This window comes from Lepisma saccharinum, chromosome 30, assembly GCF_977018435.1.
Source record: "Lepisma saccharinum chromosome 30, izLepSacc3.1, whole genome shotgun sequence".
In the NCBI taxonomy this organism is placed as follows: domain Eukaryota; kingdom Metazoa; phylum Arthropoda; class Insecta; order Zygentoma; family Lepismatidae; genus Lepisma; species Lepisma saccharinum.
This window is the reverse complement of record NC_139258.1, coordinates 5,592,070-5,612,172: the sequence shown is the minus strand read 5'-3', so window position 1 is coordinate 5,612,172 and position 20,103 is coordinate 5,592,070. Positions and strand designations below refer to the sequence as shown.

Sequence of the window (20,103 nt, the reverse complement as noted above, 5' to 3'; positions counted from 1 at the left end):
GATAGGTGGAAAGACCTTCGCGGTGGCTCATAAGTGACTGCACACAGATTCCAAATATTCTTCTTGAGGTATACAGGCACTAATTCAGACTTGAAAGTATACTAAAATGCAGCAAACTTATGCAACTCTACATGCAGAAATCTACTACATACGAGGTGGTATCAAAACGTTTCGAGACTAGTTCTGTAACACGCCAACAGATGGCAGCTCAAGGCTGCACACACAGGCACAGGGAGCACCAACCTTCATAAGTCAGTGTGCCAAGAGACATCGTCCTGTGTACATCGTGAGCTGTGCAGCTGGTGCTCTTCTGACGACGTGCGTTACCACGTCTGCGATTTCATCATAAACAGCAAGTTAGAACAACGAGAGCTAACGTGAAATTCTGTGTGAAACTGGGCAAATCCGCCACACAGACGCTTGACATGATTCGGTAAGTGTACGGCGATGCTGCAATGAGTCGTCTGAGGTGTTTTGAGTGGCACGCGCGCTTCAAGAGTGGAAGAACATCACTGGTAGACGACGAGAGATCAGGACGAGCACACCACCCGAAAATGTCGAAACCATTCGGCAACTTGTGCATGAGGATCATCGGAGAACAGTCCACAACATTTCTGCCATTGTCGGTGTGTCATACGGAACAGTGCAGGCAATCCTCACGTGCGATTTGAACATGCGCCGTGTTGCTGCCAAGTTCGTCCCCAGGCTGCAGATCCAGGAGCAGAAGGAACACCGCGTCCAAGTCTGCCAAGAACAACGTCAGCGTGCCGTCTTCCAGTGATGCTCTTCCACTCTTGAAGCGCACATGTCTCTGTGGCTGATTTGCCCAGTTTCACACAGAATTTCACGTTTTCTCTGTTCTAACTTGCTGTTTATGATGAAATCGCAGACGTGGTAATGCACGTGGTCAGAAGAGCACCAGCTGCACAGCTCACGATGTACACAGGACGATGTCCCTTGGCACACTGACTTATGAAGGTTGGTGCTCCCTGTGCCTGTGCGTGCAGCCTTGCACTGCCATCTGTTGGCATGTTACAGAACTAGTCTCAAAACTTTGATACGTCCTCGTAAAACAAAAAAAATAAATTAAGGTTTTCATTATTTAACTGTCCCTCGTACATTAAAGCTTCACACTCATGCTTCATTGGTATTCAAAACTAACTGTTTGGCACAAACGACTACTGAAATTCAATAGGATATTGAACCAAGTATTGCCGCTATCTCCAATCCATATGCATGGACTGCACTCTTCTTCTGGGAGTTCTAAAATGTTAGTCAACCCCTATACTCTGCCATTGTGCCTCGGAGCTTCAGATCACAGGCCTACCGCTGCGTTGTGGCAGATTTCCGAACCAGTTTATTCCCTTATCGCACATCACCATTGCCCACTCTTCAAACACTCCCTTTGCACGTACATCTCTTCCTCTGAGGATATCGCAATCAACGGAGTGAATCTCGTGCAATCTCGCGTCAACGCAATGAGACGACCCGACACACATCTTCATCCAGATGTCCAGCTCAAGGGCTGAATTGCAGGGGGTGGGGGCAATAGCTTCTTCACCTCGTAATGACGAAACGACGGTAAGAGGTGAATTTAACCATTGAAACGAATTCCAAATCTAAGCACTAGTGTTGCAATATGCAGATAGGAAAAAATGTCAGAAACTGAATACACGAATGCGAATTTCCTGATGTACGATGCTTTCTCCTTTGTAAGCAATAAACCCATGTACAGTGAGATCCATGAGTATTACCGTGCAAATTGTCCATGACTATTTTCATTAATTTTTCTCTTACATCCTGTGTGTTTTTAAGCGATTGATTTTTATGTATGCTGTGCAGAAGTTGTCAACAGTTTGTCTTGAGTATTCTTTTAATTTTTGAAGCTCTTATTGGGTCAAATAAAGTGCACGAACATGGTGATAAATACTCGTGGATCCCACTGTACAGTTTATGGTTTGAGATCAAATTAATATACTGACGGGTAGCTACTTATTATATATAATTGCAATAAAAATGTAATAAAAGTAATACACCCTACAATGTAATTTGATGAGGTTTATTAAATCACTCTTGAGTTTCTTGAGCCGTGGTCTATGGCCTTGTAACTTCAAGTTCCCGTCCAACAGTTTCACGGCGCTAGTGCCTAACGCATCTGCTATTCCACAGGCTATGGGAAACATTCTTACCTAAGAGATTGTTCTTGCTCCAGTGTTTAATATCTGCATATTGCAACACTATCATCCGTCCTTCAGTGGTTTCACATTCAAGCGATACATTCACTTTAACGCCAACACGTCAATGCACACAAAAACGTGAAGCGTAACTTTGGTTAACCCGGGATCACAGTCCTAGAAGTTTACCTAATGATTGTGGAAAAGATAATAGACAATGGTTCCCGCCTTCCATCTTGTGGTAGGTTGACATTGCAGGAATCGGGGAATGTTTCTGTAGGGAACAACAAGTTGAAAGTGAAATCCAATTACAACTAACTGGTCAAGCAAGAAGACATCAATTCAACCCAAGTTAGAATAGATATAACCAGGGAAGGAATTTATATGTAAATACATATCTTCATATGATGCTAAAATCAATGTTATATTGTCTTTGAGAATTGTAGCATGTAAGCTCGAAAAATGCTATTTTCATTTTCCATATTTTTAATAGCTTTAAGCACATATATTACATATTTTGGTTACTTTTACATAGAAAATGTTTGAAAATATTGAAATTATAACATTCCATATTCATGCTATTTCTATGGTTTCCCTCCTTGTATTAAATACCAAAGCTTTTCCGTTCATCTGTCTTCCGTTCATTTTGTACTCTGTTTATTTGAAATCTTGATAATATACAATCGATTTGTTCTACCCATGCGCATGCACTCCGGTAGAGCAAGGCTGGCAATGGTGGAACAAAGCATAAGTGTTACAAATTAATTCTTTAACTTTTGATTTTTCATTATTTCTTCCGTGTTGCCTCAACAGAATATCAACCTGCAAGCCTCCAAGGTTCGTGCTTTTCCGATATGGGGCCATCAACACCCTCTCGCGGCGTGTTGACAAGACATCTGCGTAACATCACCCTGGCCATCCTGTAGCCTGCAATGCCACCAGGGCCCCTGGCGACCTTGAAGGATGCAATGGGAGGGTACGTTGTGTGGAGGCAAATTTTGTTTTCGAACCGGTAAGGCGGAAAGAAAGCCAGTGCGCCATCGGTTCAGTCTACTGATGTCCTCAGTGTTGCGAGATGCATGATTGTGTCCAAGTGTACTGTATACTGTCAGCGATGTAGCATAAGCACCAAGCTAGTTCAAATTTATATTTATAAATAAACTATAGAGTTTCAAAACACAGGAGAAACACAAAAATATGATTGCTGACATACGGATGACATATTCGATTTGAAGATAAACGTTTTCGTGCGTTCTGTCTATTAAGACAGCTAATATGTCAATGGACACATCTGCCAAATAGATTTGGTAAAACTCGCTGACCGCGGTCACACTTTTTTTAAAGCGCTTTGCGAGGTGAAAAGTTATGGCATTTCAGGCGGGTGAATTTCTATTTGTTTGCTTCAAAAACTTTAGTGTTGGCATTGTTTACTATTTACTACGGAAACGTGATGCCCTAGTGGATTTGTGACTATTGCAATGTGTGAAAATCTTGAACATTGTTTCAAACATCAGCGATCGTCTGTTGCATTAAATACGTTTGACAACAGACCAACTGAAATTCGAAAAAATGAACAACTGCGCCAGGACATTCATCTTTCCCCTTAGAGACGTTATGGAAACAGTATCAGGTACAGTGATAATTTTTTTCAGTATAACGTAGCACCTAGAAGCACTGAATTCTTGGTTTTCTTAATTTTTCGGGATCTGCTTCCCCAACGGAAGATGTCACCGCACGCCACTGATTCTACCATTATTGTCAACAAAGAGACTGCAAGCTTAATATTTCGTGGTCAAATACATGGCAAATTTAAAATAATCCCATTACTTCACACGATATTGAATGCAATTTTAGTGAATATAAATTTATTCTTAGGGATTCACGTTTCAGCACTTTAGAGCAAGTTTGGAAATTCATTATGTAGGCAACATAAAATTAAGCACATTTTGTATTTGAATTTTGCATTGCATATTGGTGTCATGTAATGTGAGCTGCTTGCTTAATGAAAATTGCCATTTATCACAATTGTATGTCCATATTTAATTCCATATTTTGATTAAAATAACAAAATATATATTTACATACCTAGCACATTTTTGGTACATATAAATCCCTTCCACGGATATAACAAAAGGAAAACAGTTCGAAGCAAATTGACTGGAGCTGCTGATTGAAAATAATATCAACCAAATGGTTGTTCAAAGTGGATAGATAGTTGTTCATACCAACTGGGAAGTTTCATGAATCAAGTCGCCAGTTGGAAGCATTTGCAATCACGTCGACAGTCTTTTCAATGAAGTCTGAGATATTTTAGTCAAGCAACAATATTTTCAGTCAATTCGACAATATTTTCAATAAAATTAGATATTTCAGTGAAGCGACATATTTTCAAACGAATTGACAGTATTTTTAACGAAATCCGATATAATTTTAATGAACTCTATAGTATTTTCAGCGAGTAAATAGTATATTCCAATGAAGTGAGATATTTTCGATCAAGTCAACAGTATTTTTAGTAAAGTGAAAGACATTTTCAATCAAGGCCGTAGCATATTTTCGCTGAAGTGAGATATATATTTTCAGTCAAATAAATAGTAAAACCAGTTTGGGAACTATATATATGCATGACATGGCAACGAGATGATTTCAACATTGAGAACATTAAACCGTCAATATCCTGGGAACAGTCACTGACTAATATTTTCAAATAGTATTCACCTGGTCTCTGCGAGTTCATGAGGTGTGTATTTTTCATAGTCTGCTCTCTGGAAAAAGATCAGGAATGTGACTGAGTGTCAACTTTCCATTTCCTCTTCTGGAATCAAAGTACACCTGTTTAATCATTTCATGCAATGTCTCCAACGCGCGTCTTTTGTTTGATTCACATCACGTACTCCTACCTGGGCAAGACTACACGTGATAGTACAGACGCGTATCTGAATACGCAACGACCAATCGTTACAAAAAGCATCTTGTTACTCGTGGCATACATTTGTTCTGTGAGTAAACTGTTACATTTCAACGGATTGCTATATTATTATCCTACAAGCTAAGAGAACTCGATGCTACTAGCTGATTAGCAGGGGAAAATAAAAATACAGTACTAGAGATTTATTAGACCTATGTATTATTCTTTAATGATCCAACTCACAATAAAGCATTTAAATTGTGAACATTGAAAGTAACTTAAACAAATCCTATGCAAATTGTAACTTTTATTGAGTTCCGATTTTCTGATGTTCTGAATCATCTTTCTTAAAATCATACTTTTAGAGCACTGATTATACATCAGTAGTGTTCCGACATAATTCCTTATGTTGATGGGCCTCCCCAGTGCGCGTAGTGGTAACGTCGGCGCCTTGTAATCAAGATGTCCCGGGTTTGATATCCGGCGGAAGTACATAGTAGTTCGAATTCAACTTTAAACTGTAGTTCTAGTCACAATTAGTCTTTCTGTGCATAAAGTGAGCTTAATATTAGGTTGAAATCAAATTAATTTTAATTAATACAATAACAGCAGATGTAGCATCGAAATCCCCAACATATTTAAATGGGAGAACATTTGCCTGTCTAAAGCGCAAGGGTGCTGCCACCTAGCTTTGCCTGCCCAGCCCCATTCACACCCGAACCGTTCGAGTTCCAAATGCGAACAGATACAGTGGAATCTTGACAGTTGAGTGGGGGTGATCAATTGCACCAAACTAATCTGACGGAAGATTCTTCATGACTGCATACGTCATGGCTCTCTCCAAAGCACCAATGATGGACAGTAAGCGAAACCAGCGTCTCTGTGAAGTGCACAGTATGACTGGGCTATCAATTCAAGCAATCACTCTTCCTGGTCTGTAGAAGGTTGCACATACTCCAGATGGTTGGGCGAAGGAATCTGCGTCCATTTTCTGCTAAAACAAGCCGAAGACGGTTGGGCGTGGGCACTGTTTGATGTGGTGACCCGAGTGATGCTTGCACTTGTGAAACTGGTTCGCTCGACTGAATATTTTAGGAAGGGTCGTGATTGCCGAAGGATTCCAAACTGAATAACATGGAAAGCTTTGGGTAGCACGCACCTCGGCAAAAACTTGCGCTATCTCGTTCAGTCTTGTGTTATTGAAGGCGGAACACGTTATTTATGTGGGGCTCGCTAATCCAATAGACGTGTCCGTTGAGGTGCAAAAAATGTTGACGTCACGCGCATTTGCATTGGGGGTACGAACATCATCTTCTCAATCTTGAGATGGTCTTGGCACGAACCGATCGGTAAATGCATTGGAAATTGGTATTTTAAATTATAAAAAAGCGATAAAGTTATTATATTGATAGTAAATATCAGAATTAAAGTTTAGTAGCATTTAAACAGAATATCCAAGACGAAATAATGAAGTTAGCTGAAAGAATTGAGTGCAGAATTCAGAAATCAGGTCAAATCATCATAATCCAAACATAAAATCGTTCTATGAGTTCTCAAAATTCCAGAAATTAGATTTCTATGATAGAGGCAACATAACGTAAATTTAGTTACTTCATTTCCTCCATAACTTCCAAGCTTTTCCTCGAGAGGAATGTATAAAACTGAATAACAAAATAGCATAACCTTGCATTTAAATATATTAACGGTGTAACTTGTACAGGGTGTACCAAAAGTCCCATTACCCCCCTTTGAATTGCAGACAAACCTGCAAAATGTTATTTTAACGGCATGCGTATGATGAGAGGATGGTATATCATTAAATCAGACAAATGACCATCATTTACTCCAGAGGATCTGTGTGCACACCGCCATTTTCATGGCACAGTGTTATTCGTCCCCAGGTGCGATGTGAAATCCTGCATAACATGACTGGCGTGAGGGAAGCAAACACACTGCGAACAGCTTCTTGAGGTTCCTCAGTTGTCTGATAACGATTTTGGGCGACTTTCTGTTTAATGTGTCCCCCATAGCACATTATCACAAGATGTCATATCTGGACTTCGGGGTGGCAATTTCAGAGGTGCTGGTAAATTTGGCGATCCTCGTCCAATTCATTTGTCTCTGAACACATCATTGAGGTATTCTCTTACACGTACCAGCACCTCTGAAATTGCCACCCCGAAGTCCAGATATGACATCTTGTGATAATGTGATATGGGGGACACATTAAACAAAGTCGCCCAAAATCGTTATCAGACAACTGAGGAACCTCAAGAAGCTGTTCGCAGTGTGTTTGCTTCCCTCACGCCAGCCATGTTACGGAGGATTTCACATCGCACCTGGGGGCGAATAACACTGTGCCATAAAAATGGCGGTGTGCACACAGATCCTTTGGAGTAAATGGTGGTCATTTGTCTGATTTAATGGTATACCACCCTCTCATCATACGCATGCTGTTAAAATAACAGTTTGCAGGTTTGTCTGCAATTCAAAGGGGTGTAATGGGACTTTTGGTACACCCTGTACAAGGTAAAGAAAAACAACACACTGAATATCCACTAATGTGGTGTATCGAGTTGGAGTCTCACCAAGGTTATAATAATATTAATAATAGTTATATTTACTACGGGTATCGTTAATTTCAATAATAATAATATGCAATTTTACATAAACGTCCCCTACAAAAGTTTCTGGTAACATCCATGTCACATGTTGATCGTCCACTGAAACAGTTGATAATAAAAGATGTCGGATGTTCTTACTTATAAAGTATCAGAAACCCTTGGAGCACTTCTGTCTCCACGGCTAAAAGACTCCAATTAACCTCTTTGATGCAGTTTTTTCTTTGAATAAAAATATGCTTTATCTACGAATATAATAATTTAAACTTGTTAATTTCGATGCACCACTGTCTACACAACAGAATTATTATTCCTTGAGGTATAATTTGTCGAGGTCTACCTTGTTCACTTCTTCGACTTTCTGTTTTCGGTTTTTGACGCAAGAGGCGCCACTGAACGCACTATTTTTACAAATATCCTTAACACGTTTTACCATTTCAAGTAAAGGTACCTGGCAATTGTGTTGCAAATGTTTTATTTGAAGTCTTCGTTTTTCTTAACAAAACAAAAGAAGCATATATTGCATAACGTATTAAATGTTGGTCACTTTCAACGATGTTTGAGAGAACTTGTTTCAAAACTTGAACAATAAATTAACAAGATTACCATTAATAGGTATTAATAATAATTTCGGTACACAATGTCTGTACAACAGAATTATTAGTCCTTGACAGTGTAAATTGTCGAGGTCTACGTTGGTGACTTCTTGGACTTTCTGTTTTCGGCTTTTGACACAAGAGGCGCCACTGAATGCCACAATATTAACAGAAAATGCATGAAAACTAGACCAGTCATATAAGCTAATGCTGCAATGAAATACATAAATGTAATAAATGAATTAAATCTGTATTCAAATACAGAAGAGTATTCCATAATTAATTTGATTCATCTGAACACTTCGTTTTCTCTTGACGCATTAAAAAACAGAATTTCCGATCAAGAACAAGCCAAGAAATGAACACGCGCTTGGATTTTGCCATTTAGTGTCGCTTTTCTGCCACTTTTGGCTAATAGCGAAGATGAGGATGAGTGATAATATCATGAAAGTGATGATGAAACTGTCACAATGAACACCAATGGTCGGGTCGGCTGCCATTCGAACCCGGGACCCTTGCCGTCGTAGAGTACTGTGCTAACCACTCCCGCCATGGAGGTTGACCTTGATGCTTTTGAAGTGAATGATCCTGCGTGCATTGCTCTGACAGTGATTAGTGATAAATGATTTAGTTTCATCTTCGCAGGTAATTGATGCCACGCGAATGACAGCAAATATGCCCTAAAGGTATTCAAGACCTGATACATTTTGCGTCTTTAGCATGAAAGAAGTTCGCAACATCGATTACACTGAAGAGAAGCTAGGGCACCATATTGCCTGGAGCAACGGATTGCAAATTTTATAAAAATCACATGTGGAAAAGGCAAGAGAATCGCAGACACGCTATGATATTCCGGAAGTAGCAAGAGGCACACAATCTTGCGTGATTATTGTGGGCAATCCTTGGCTTAGTTTTTTGCGTAATTTGTGCTCTTTCGTATGTCCTGCAGGATGTAGCGATTTTCTTCAGGTCTTCCCTCCCACTGGCCAACATTTCTTCTTATTTTCCAGTTCACCGTCTCGCTGTGTCTTGCTTGTTTACAGTCATTGACACAGAAAAAACATGCTGTCCTCGTGTCCTCTGAAATCACATAAATGTATTTCCATGAAGTGATAGCACCTTTGAAATTACACAACCAAGTCATGGTTCATTGAGTACAGACAAATCCGTTAATACCCGTTGATGATTATCTTCTATATCCTCTTCCATCCGTCGTAACATTGTGAAGGGTTTGCTTGCTTTGAGTTTGTTTTTCAGTCCATTTTATGCACAGAGACGCTAATTGGGACTGGTCCTACAATTTAAGTGGGATCCGAATAGTCTTGCCAACTTTAAGGACTAAAATTCTGGGAGATTTCCTTGCATCTTTCGAACCATTTAGATTAAAATGTTCTGGAAGCCTAATGTTATCTGTTTGTGATCTGGCTGCTGTGAATACAAAATTGAGTCAACTTGTTCAAAACAACCTACATTTCAAAATGATTGCCATAAAAACATAATACTGAATCTCATCATTCCGGGAGAGAAAAAGTTTTTTTTTTCCGGGAGACTGGAAGAATGATGAAAGGGCACTTGCATGCCGGGATTCGAACCCAAGACCTCTGGTGTGCAATATGAGTAGGGTTACCAGATCGCTGCAAGGGAAATGTAGGACATTAAGTCAAAATGTAGGACGCAACACATTCTCAATAAATAATACATATTTCTATAGAACACATTAGGAAGTAGTTGAAAAATGACACTTTTCAGTTTTTAAAAAAATATATTTCCCAACGAATGTTTAAATGCAAAATTTCAAAACTTGCAATCATACTAATCAATGCACCTCTTACTACTTGATTTAAGTGGTATTTCTCAGAGGAGACAATTTTTATCAAAATTTCAGGTTTAGTCAAACTATATATTGATGTTAGAGTGGACAGTCAAACTATTTGAAATTATAGGGACCAGTACCAAACATTGTGCTGATGGTAATGAAAGTACTCTCTCAACATTTGAATTATGACCTGTAATGGCAAACAAATATTCAGAAATTACTGTAATTTAAAATGGTTTCATCTTGGGTAGTTTTTAGTTCAATAACAGGGTGTCTACCAAAATAATACATCCAGAAATCTTGACTTTTTCTGGACTTTTCTAGATCCTACTTAGGTAAAGTTGGAAATTAGTAATTAAGAAAAATAAATATTTATTTAATAAAAATCACTACCAAAGGGCCAGTTAAGATGAAAACTGAAGCTGAATCTAAGAAGAGAATTAGATCTGCTATTTCGTATTGATGCATCCTGAACTGTGTTTGGCAGACAAGCGAGGCTTTGGCGTCTGAACTCACAGCCAGTATAATCTTATGTGGGGTTTGTGTCGGTTGTCCCTATATGTTTATGACTATCCATTCATCCATCTTATCTTACCATCATTCATCATTCATCTTTATCTTCGCGATTAGCCAATGGAACAGAAAAAAGTGAAGTAAAATAAACTAAATCAACCAATCAAGAGCAAAAATTATTGACCACAAGAATAATTTGTTGCCTTTTTATTGACTTCTTGACCTACTTGTTGATTTATTTGCTTTTTCTTGACTTCCATGACTTTCTTGACTGGCAGACACCCTGAATATCTATGTTCTCTATTCCCCTGTTTACAATCAAATTATATTGAATATTGAATAAGAATGGGCAACACCTTGTTCCATCAGTATAAACCCTGTCTTTGGACCATTGAACAGTGACGTTATCAGAAAGTGGTCCCAAGACTTTGTTCATTAATTGCTTCCGTTTTCCCGTTTCTTTAATAGCAGGACAAACTTTATTCTTTTTGTGCAATGACTGAATCAAAATAAATTTCACTATTGAGTTCGGAAGCGCAGTCCATAGACTTGTAATTTGCATGACCTTTTCTGTTCCGTATTTTCCTAATTAATATTATGTGATGCTCAAAATGTAGGACATTTATGATATTTTTCAAATTCCTCCCGGACGCCGGACATACGGCTAAAATGTAGGACATGTCCGGGAAAATCCGGACGTCTGGTAACCCTAAATATGAGGGTGTACAATGTACACGTGTATCCACTGTTCATAGAGGCTAGGTCTGCAGGGCCGTTAGTTCCATCAATGACTGGGTCAGATTGCAATGTACAATCTTCTTGCACTCTCCAGTAGATGACACCGTTATCGCCTCGACCCGCGGCATCACCTGTCGTCCCTTGCAGCAAACCTGCAGGTGCCAGCTACCAGAGAGATTAGCGCAGTCTTCCTCCTCCCAGAGTCACGGGGAGAGATTTATGGGTTGATGTTCGGTGAGATGACGTTACCTACAGAAACGCCGCCATTCTTCCTCGGTAGGTGTCAGGGCGATCGGTGTGCGATGCAGATCGCAAGGCAGTGGGCGTCCTAATCTAATGGAGCGTGAAGATTGGCTACCTGATTGGTCCGTTTCGTCTCCCTGTTTGACTCATTGTAAAACTTGCTGCTCACTTTATTGGCTTATGGAGGTCGATAAATGAAAGAACTTGTAACTTTTATTCCGTGTACTTTTAGGATATGGCCACTCCATCGTTTACTTTGAAGGCGTTATGTATACCCACACGACCGATCCAGAATTCCCGGAACTATAGGCCACAAGATTTATCCTGGTACAGAGTGACCACAAACAAAAGGACCTTCGGCCGAAAGCCATCGCGTATCTTCCCTTCCATCCGTTCATATGGGGCCATAAAGAAGCATGTTCCACTTCCCCCTCTACGTGCAAGAACGATGCCCAGGCACGCGGTTCTGCGCAGGATCTTTTGCGTGGGGTCCCACTTTACGCTTCATATTTTTAATACCTAATTTGGATACGAAAAGCATCCATGGACTAGATTTACGAATATCGAAGACCTCATGTACAGTGGGATCCATGAGTATTACCGTGCAAATGGTCCATAACCATGTTCGTGCACTTCATTTGACCCAATAAGAGCTTCAAGAATTAAAAGAAAACTCAAAACAAGCCGTTGACAACTTCTGCAGCTTAAAAACACACAGGATGTAAGAGAAAAAATAATAAAAATAGTCTTGGACAATTTGCACGGTAACACATGATTATAACAGCCCCGTCCAGTTCGCAGCACTTTTTGCCTCTCTCTGCATTCACGCGTCAAGTTCGTTATACGGGGCAACACCGACTCGTCTACTTCGTTGATATGGTGTCGAGTAGTGCACCATGTTCTGGAGCGGTGTAGTGTGTGATGTATGGTCATGTGGTTTGTCATAAGTAGACGTCGGATTTTAGGTTTTGAACTTATTTTTTCCTTTGCAGCTAAATAAGAAATAAGTTATGTCAGTGTTTCATTAAAAAAAACTCAACAACTGATTAAGTTTTATAGTGCTTAAAATAACCTATTTTGCTTGTTAGAACCTATTTTAGGTATATGCGCTTAAATCAAACCCTTTTTTAAGGTTTTTCAGGATTTTTATGTCACACAGAGGTATTTGCTCGGTTTATACAAAAAGAATAAATGACTTACGTGTTTGAAACACATTTTCTGTCGATTCTCCACGCAGCTTTCTTTTCCTTTTCTTCTTCGATAAAAATAAAAGCTACACTGTGAAAAGCGTTAGGTCATTTATAAATATGTATAAATTCAATTAGATTTGGATTAATAAAAGTTTCAATTTTTCACGTCTATGCAGAAAAATTCACGCAGAATTCCAGGAGCCAATAATTCACGGACAATTCCCGGAATTCCCAGTGGCCAGACACCCTGATATTGTGCAGCAAATCATAGATACTTAATTCATTCTTCAGATCAACAAGTAACTTTTGCTAAAAACCCAAATATAGGATTACAATAATTTGTGGATAATTTTGAAAATGATGTATGCAAATGAAAATTTGGTTAGAGAATTAATATTTGGTTGTTACATATAGCTATTAAAATTTTGTTTTTGAAGACGTATTAAAGCACTATTTTTCAGGAATTTTGAAGCATTTTAAGTTTCTTTTGGAACCTACTTCAGGATTTTTCGTGCCAAGTTTAACATTTTTCGAACCTATTTTGGAATTTTTCGAACCTATTTTGGAATTTTTCGAACCTATTTTAGAACCTATCTTGGGATTTTTAGAGCCTATTTTGGGATTTTTAGAGCCTATTTTGGGATTTTTAGAGCCTATTTTGGGATTTTTAGAACCTATTTTGGGATTTTTAGAGCCTATTTTAGGAACCTAAAAGCACACTTTTTAGAACCTAAAAGTCCGATGTCTAGTGATAACTAAAGGTAAAGCCATGAAAATAGCCCACTCAAGGTCACGCAGCCCACCCGCAGTGTTCCTAATAAGTAGACCTCGGATTTTTAGGTTCCAAAAATAGGTTCTAAAAATCCTAAAATAGGCTCTAAAAATCCTAAAATAGGCTCTAAAAATCCCAAAATAGGCTCTAAAAATCCCAAAATAGGCTCTAAAAATAGGTTCTAAAAATCCTAAAATAGGTTCTAAAAATCCCAAAATAGGTTCTAAAATAGGTTCGAAAAATTCCAAAATAGGTTCTAAAAATTCCAAAATAGATTCTAAAAATCCCAAGATAGGTTCTAAAAATCCCAAGATAGGTTCTAAAAATCCCAAGATAGGTTCTAAAAATCCCAAGATAGGTTCTAAAAATCCCAAGATAGGTTCTAAAAATCCCAAGATAGGTTCTAAAAATCCCAAGATAGGTTCTAAAAATCCCAAGATAGGTTCTAAAAATCCCAAGATAGGTTCTAAAATAGGTTCGAAAAATTCCAAAATAGGTTCGAAAAATTCCAAGATAGGCTCTAAAAATTCCAAGATAGGCTCTAAAAATCCCAAGATAGGTTCTAAAAATCCCAAAATAGGTTCTAAAATAGGTTCGAAAAATTCCAAAATTGGTTCGAAAATAGGTTCGAAAAATTCCAAAATTGGTTCGAAAAACCCTAAAATAGGTCCTAAAAATCCTAAGTTAGGCTCGAAAAATCCTGAAGTAGGTTCGAATTTTTTTTAAATATTTCAAAATTCCTGAAGAATGCTGATTAGGTATAGGCTAGTCACCGGCAATGAAAATGGAACGAACACCTATATCCTGAAACATGGATTATCGTGCATAACGTTATGTGTGTTGCCTAACCCTACGGCGATGGCAGAACTTGCTATTAAATTTGCTATTAAAATCCACTCTTCGCCGTATAGTTAGGCAACAATCTTTTTTTTTCATGTTATCCACAGTCAAATTCCGCAATTTTGTCTGTGAGGATCATCTTATATGCTGAAAATAATATTTCAACAAAAGCATAATCAGTGTTGCAAACTTTAATGTTGAAATGTTAGTTTGAAAGTCGTGAATGCCACAAAGTACCGAAGTGATGCGAAAGTGAGCAACACCTCACAGATCAGACTACTTTGGATTGTACAGGTAACAGTGGCACCAAGACATTTTGCTTTGTTTAGAGCTTTGAAAAATCACCATGGGCTTGGAGGAAGGGAAGTTAACAGAGTATGTTTCAAACACGTTCGTCATTGAATTTCTTCGTGACCGAACAAAGCAAATACCTCTGTGTGACTTAAAGATCCTGTAAAACCTTTCAAAATATATAAAAACCTAAAAATAGGCTTGATTTAGGCGGATAAACCTAAGATAGGTTCTAACAAGCAAAATAGGTTTTTTTAGGCACTATAAAACTTCATCAGTTGTTGCATTTTTTAACGAAACACTGACATAACTTATTATTTCTTACATATCTGTAAAGGAAGAAATAGGTTAAAAACATAAAATCCGAGGTCTACTAATAAGGAACAATTTCAAACTTTTTCTTCCAAATCTCGCTATGTAGAATCGCTCATTTACTTTTCCTCGAAGAGTCTCGCTATGTAGAAACGCTCATTTCCTTCTCCTCGAAGAGTTAACAACGCTATTATCGTTCAAATACTTCACGGTTCTTCCAAAGCCTTGAAACCCTATAGATCTTCCTGTCTACGTTGTTCACAAATGCCATTAATTTAATGCCCCTGTCGCTGCATTATCTTGTCCACTCCCACCAACCGTATTCAGTCAACGGTTTATGTTGTACTGTCAAGAGGGTCATGGCGCCTAACATTGAGCAGCAGATGTACGAACAGTTGAGGAGATTGATGAAGTTTCACAATCTGAACACTTACCTCGACACCATAACTAACCCATCTTACCCAGGAGTGTTGGTTCAGATAATTTTAACGTGTTCAGATGTTATGTCCTGCCGAATACATCGCACACCAACAGGATATGATATATTTCCACACACTAACAGGACATTCTTCAGTCAAAGATTCACACAGCCTTTTTTCTTTTTTTTAGCGCGAATCTTTGAAGAAAACCCTGATAGAGGGTGAAAACGTTACGTTTATAATGTGTTATTTCTCCTTTAGTCAGCATTTTGAGCGTTCTATTGGCAAGTGTTGCCAACTAAATGTACATATCTCTAAATAAAATTATTTCCAGTGTTTGGAAGAATATTCGTAAGGCACTTAAGTGTAACATTTGACTTTTTGAAGAATTCTTACTGTAACTAGCTACTTTTAAATGTAAATAGCTGTAACTGTAACACAGTTACTTTTTGCAATGGAAGTAACGTTATCAACAGTTACTCCACGACGCTTAAAGTGGTTACTTGAAAATTTGTAACGTACACATATAGAGTAGCATATAATGAATGATCATTCAAGCAAAGCTGGCTTCTTGTTCCATCATTGCATGTGTTATAAATAAAGCTCGAAAATTGATGACAAATCATCTTTTTTCCTGAGCTTTGAAAACAATACTAAACCTGATTTCAGCCAGTTTTCTTTCAGTTAGAACCAGAAAACATTGATTTTATTTTGAATTTTTCTGCTTTTTTTTGGCTTTCAGCTAATTTTTCAGTATTTGTGCTGCATTTTTCTTCATTTTTGAGGTTTACTTTTCTCCTTCCTTGTTGTTTCTGTTGGTATGTACCAACAACACATAAAGTCAAGAGATGAAACACTGCATGTACAGTGTTTTGATAATCTGTGACCAGATTTTTTGTAGCTATCAATAGTCTGTGTATCTCGTCTTTCTACCAGAATAGCGTATGCAGCTGATACGCATGTATGTGATTATTCTGTCGTTCTATTTTACATGTGTGTGAATTAAAGGCACTTCTCATAAGATGGTGAACTTTCATTGTATCATATATCCAAATTGACTAATATAAAAGTTTCGTGAATTTTAAATGCATTTGCTAGGATAACTTACATATTTAAAAAGTACAATATTATTTTTAACTAAAATGTTTGTCAATGGATTAAGTAATTACTTGTAAAAAAAAAAGTTATTTCCCTTGCTGGCCACTATTATCGTTTTAATCTTAATTTGAAAGTAAAATTAGTCACAATATTAAAGAAATTAAGTTATAATCTGATGCACACGAAACAAAGCTGTATTTTGAGATAAATGCTGGCCGACTACTATATCATGGAAGACCCGCTATGAAAGGAAGGGAATGACCTAACAGAAAAACCCTTGAGGTGGGCTTGAAGTGAAAATAACCAAAAGTACATTAGCACTTAATTGCGTTTTAATTGTTAATTTTAGAATAAGTTCTGCCTTTGTCAGAATTTTGAATGTTCTATTCGCAAGTGTAGCCAACTAAATGTGCATGTCTCTAAATAAAATGATTGCCAGTATTTGGAAATATTTGTAACGAAGTTACAAGTAAGAGATACCTTTTCGATGAGTTCTAACTGAAACTAGCTACTTTTAAAAGAAAGAAGTTGTAACATTTTTACTTCTTGCAATAGAAGTAACGTTGTCAAGAATTACTTTACGACACTTAAAAATGGTAACTTGAAAATTTGTAACGTGGGGGAAGAGCTATATACAGTATAACAAGGTGAGTTACCTAAGGGTAAAAACACGGTGAAGCACATCCCTCATCGCCAGAAACTCGCAGGGACAAGTTTCCGGTAAATCAAAACCATGGAGTCAAATGGGGGAAAACATAGTGGAGCCCCGCTCATCGCAAGATGTTCCCAGGATCAAACACGGTTTGATCTTGGGTCCCTTGTTTCAAGTGGAAGGTTCTGTGATTGGTCCACTCAAGGTCACTTATCCCTTTTTTGGAAGACACCCTCCTTTTTCCCCACTTTTTTTGACAGAGCTGTCGTTTGCAAGCTTGTGCGATGGCGGTCAATGTGCCTGTCCGCCAGCAGGTTCATTCATTATAGCCTGACATTTTTATGGCTTGACCGGACTCCGTGCGATGAGCAAGGGTCCCTGTGCCTCACCGTGTTTTTACCCTTACGCTACCACCGGAAATATTTCGTGAACAACAATAAATTTTGAAAAAGTACTTTCACAGACAAAAAGTTATGAGAGGGGCTCATGAAATTAGTAGATACAATACATTCAACGACATAAGGAAGTATGATTTTCAACACAACCTTACGTTTTTTTTAAAATATAAATCCCATATTATTTTTAGCTTAATTGAAATTTGAAAATTGAATGGCGTTTGTTACATTTACGTCCAGTAGTTCCCAAGTAATTGTAACGTGAAGTTGACCCTTGAAACAAACATGTCAGAAGTTGATTCGTGTGTCGTAACAAACATGTTTCCCCTTTCGACGTCATTCGTGTGACGTATCAAACATGTTTCCTCTTTTGACTGTACCAATTTCAACATCTATTGTTTTTCACGAAATATTCCGGTGGTAATATTAGGTGACACCCTGTCTATAGTTACATTCAAGCTTAGCTGGCTTCTTGTTCCGTCATTGGGGTCGTTTACCCACTGTACCCCCTCGAGAATTACGTCGATTTTTTTTAATGGTAAGATTTCAATGTTTTATGTAATGTAAAAGTTATTCCAGCGTTAGGAAAGCACAAATAACAAAGATATTTGATCCAAAAGAATGGCCCACGCAAGTTAGCACATGCAATTTCGAAGTATTTTCGCCGCTTTTTGTTAGTAAAAACTGTTTGTATGCACACTAAAATAGCGAGAGAACACGCTGAAAATAACTAGCAGTACCAATCCTAACCTAACTAAGTAAATTTATAGCTGCTGTTGTGGATAGTCGTTTTGGGTGCTATATTCACTTGCGCGAAGCCTTCGGGTTGTTCTGCTTCAGAGTAAAGTAACATGCTAAGGTAACAGACATACTTTACTTTACAATAACACATATCCGAGAGCTAAAATCAACTGAAAACGTTCTTGAACAACAACATCTTCATAAACCATGCATATTTCACATTCTCCAGGGGGTACAGAGGGTCAAGGGTGCCCCATCATTTTATTTCTTATAATACGAGGTGTGGCTAGATAAAACCGGACTGTTGCTACAAAATCCTTTATTGATTATTTTGTACAATACGAACATTATCCCCTTCAAAGTAATCTCCTGCACTATCGATACACCGCTCCATACGAATCTTCCATTGCTGGAAGCAGTGCTGGAAATAATTTTCCGAAACCATGTTCATGACCTCCGTCGCTTTTGTTTTCACAGATTCTACGGTAGCAAAACTGGTTCCTTTCAGTGCTGATTTGACCTTTGGGAATAACAAAAAAAAAATAATCACGGAGCAAGATCCGGCGAATAGGATGGATGTCCTAACACTGGGATTCCACACTTGGCCAAAATAGCCTTGACTGACAATGCCGTGTGGGCAGGAGCATTGTCCTGATGAAGAATCCATGACTTGCTTTTCCACAAATCAGGTCGTAGTGTTCTTACTCGCTCACGAAGGCTCGTCAGCACCGTAATGAAATAATGTTGGTTGACAGTTTGACCTTCGGGTACCCAATTCGAATCAATTCACCGACATTTGCAATGTTTGATTCAGTTTTTGACGTGCAAGGCCGTCCAGGACGCGAGTCGTCCGCGATCACTTCTCGTCCCTCTTTAAACCTTTGAAACCCCTCAAACACTTGCGTGCGTGATAAACACTCATCTCCGTACACTTCCTTCAACAAACCATTAATCTCTGTGGCGGATTTTCCGAGTTTCATAAGAATAAATATATGACTTAATATTATGTACCAGAAACATAAATAAAGCACCAGTAAGTGTAGTGATTGATCCACGTAGTAACTCTAGATGTCTTATGTTCCAGGAGAGACGTGTCCAGATGACCTGTGCGTAGGAAGCAGCAGCGGCACGGCGGGGGCAGCAGAGAGCAACAGTTGTAGCTGCCAGTGCTTGGTTCACCTCCCCGTCTTCAGGGAAGACCTCGACATATGCGTCAACGATATACACGGTAAGTGACACCGCTATTTTTGTCTGACTGTGAACCTTTTGCTAAATACTCTGGCTGATTTTTTTGATTCTGGAAGATATTTCATTGATTGTTTTATGTCCACTTTATGCACAGTAAGGCTAATTGAAGACCCCGTTGCAAGAACCAGACAGCTCCAAATTATAGAAGTTTTCAGGAGACACGAAAATCTGAATAAATGGAATATCGAAAAAGTAAGGGTTCACGTACAATAGCTAGAGTGCGCGTCAAATCTCCTGCGTATGGCGATAGCCAATAGCAGCACACTGCAGCGGTGCCATGTCTCACACGAAAAAAAAAAAACAGCGTGTTTGAGCGGAACGCCTTGTCACGGAGAGCACGGAACTAGGCAACGCCGCACGTCTGTGATTCGCTGGTGCTGCTCAGCCGTTCAAGGCCATATGCAGGAGATTTGACGCGCACTCTAGAAGCAACAGTAACATACATATTGAAGTGTGCGGTCTCGATAGGAACTGCTGCACGCCGCCGAGTGGCCGAAAACTGAACTATATCCGCTGCAAGAACCAGACTGCTCCAG

General features: G+C 38.7%; 1 protein-coding gene across 3 annotated transcripts in view; it reads left to right on the top strand.

Moving 5' to 3' along the window:
* The window catches only part of sha (shavenoid), a 509,126-nt gene that overhangs the window by 364,510 nt on the left and 124,513 nt on the right, over positions 1–20,103 (top strand). For all 3 annotated transcript variants that reach the window (XM_083115602.1, XM_083115603.1, XM_083115601.1), the window contains exon 5: positions 19,404–19,547. In XM_083115602.1, the coding sequence (XP_082971728.1) occupies positions 19,404–19,547 (144 nt within the window). The remainder of the gene's footprint in view (positions 1–19,403; positions 19,548–20,103) is intronic.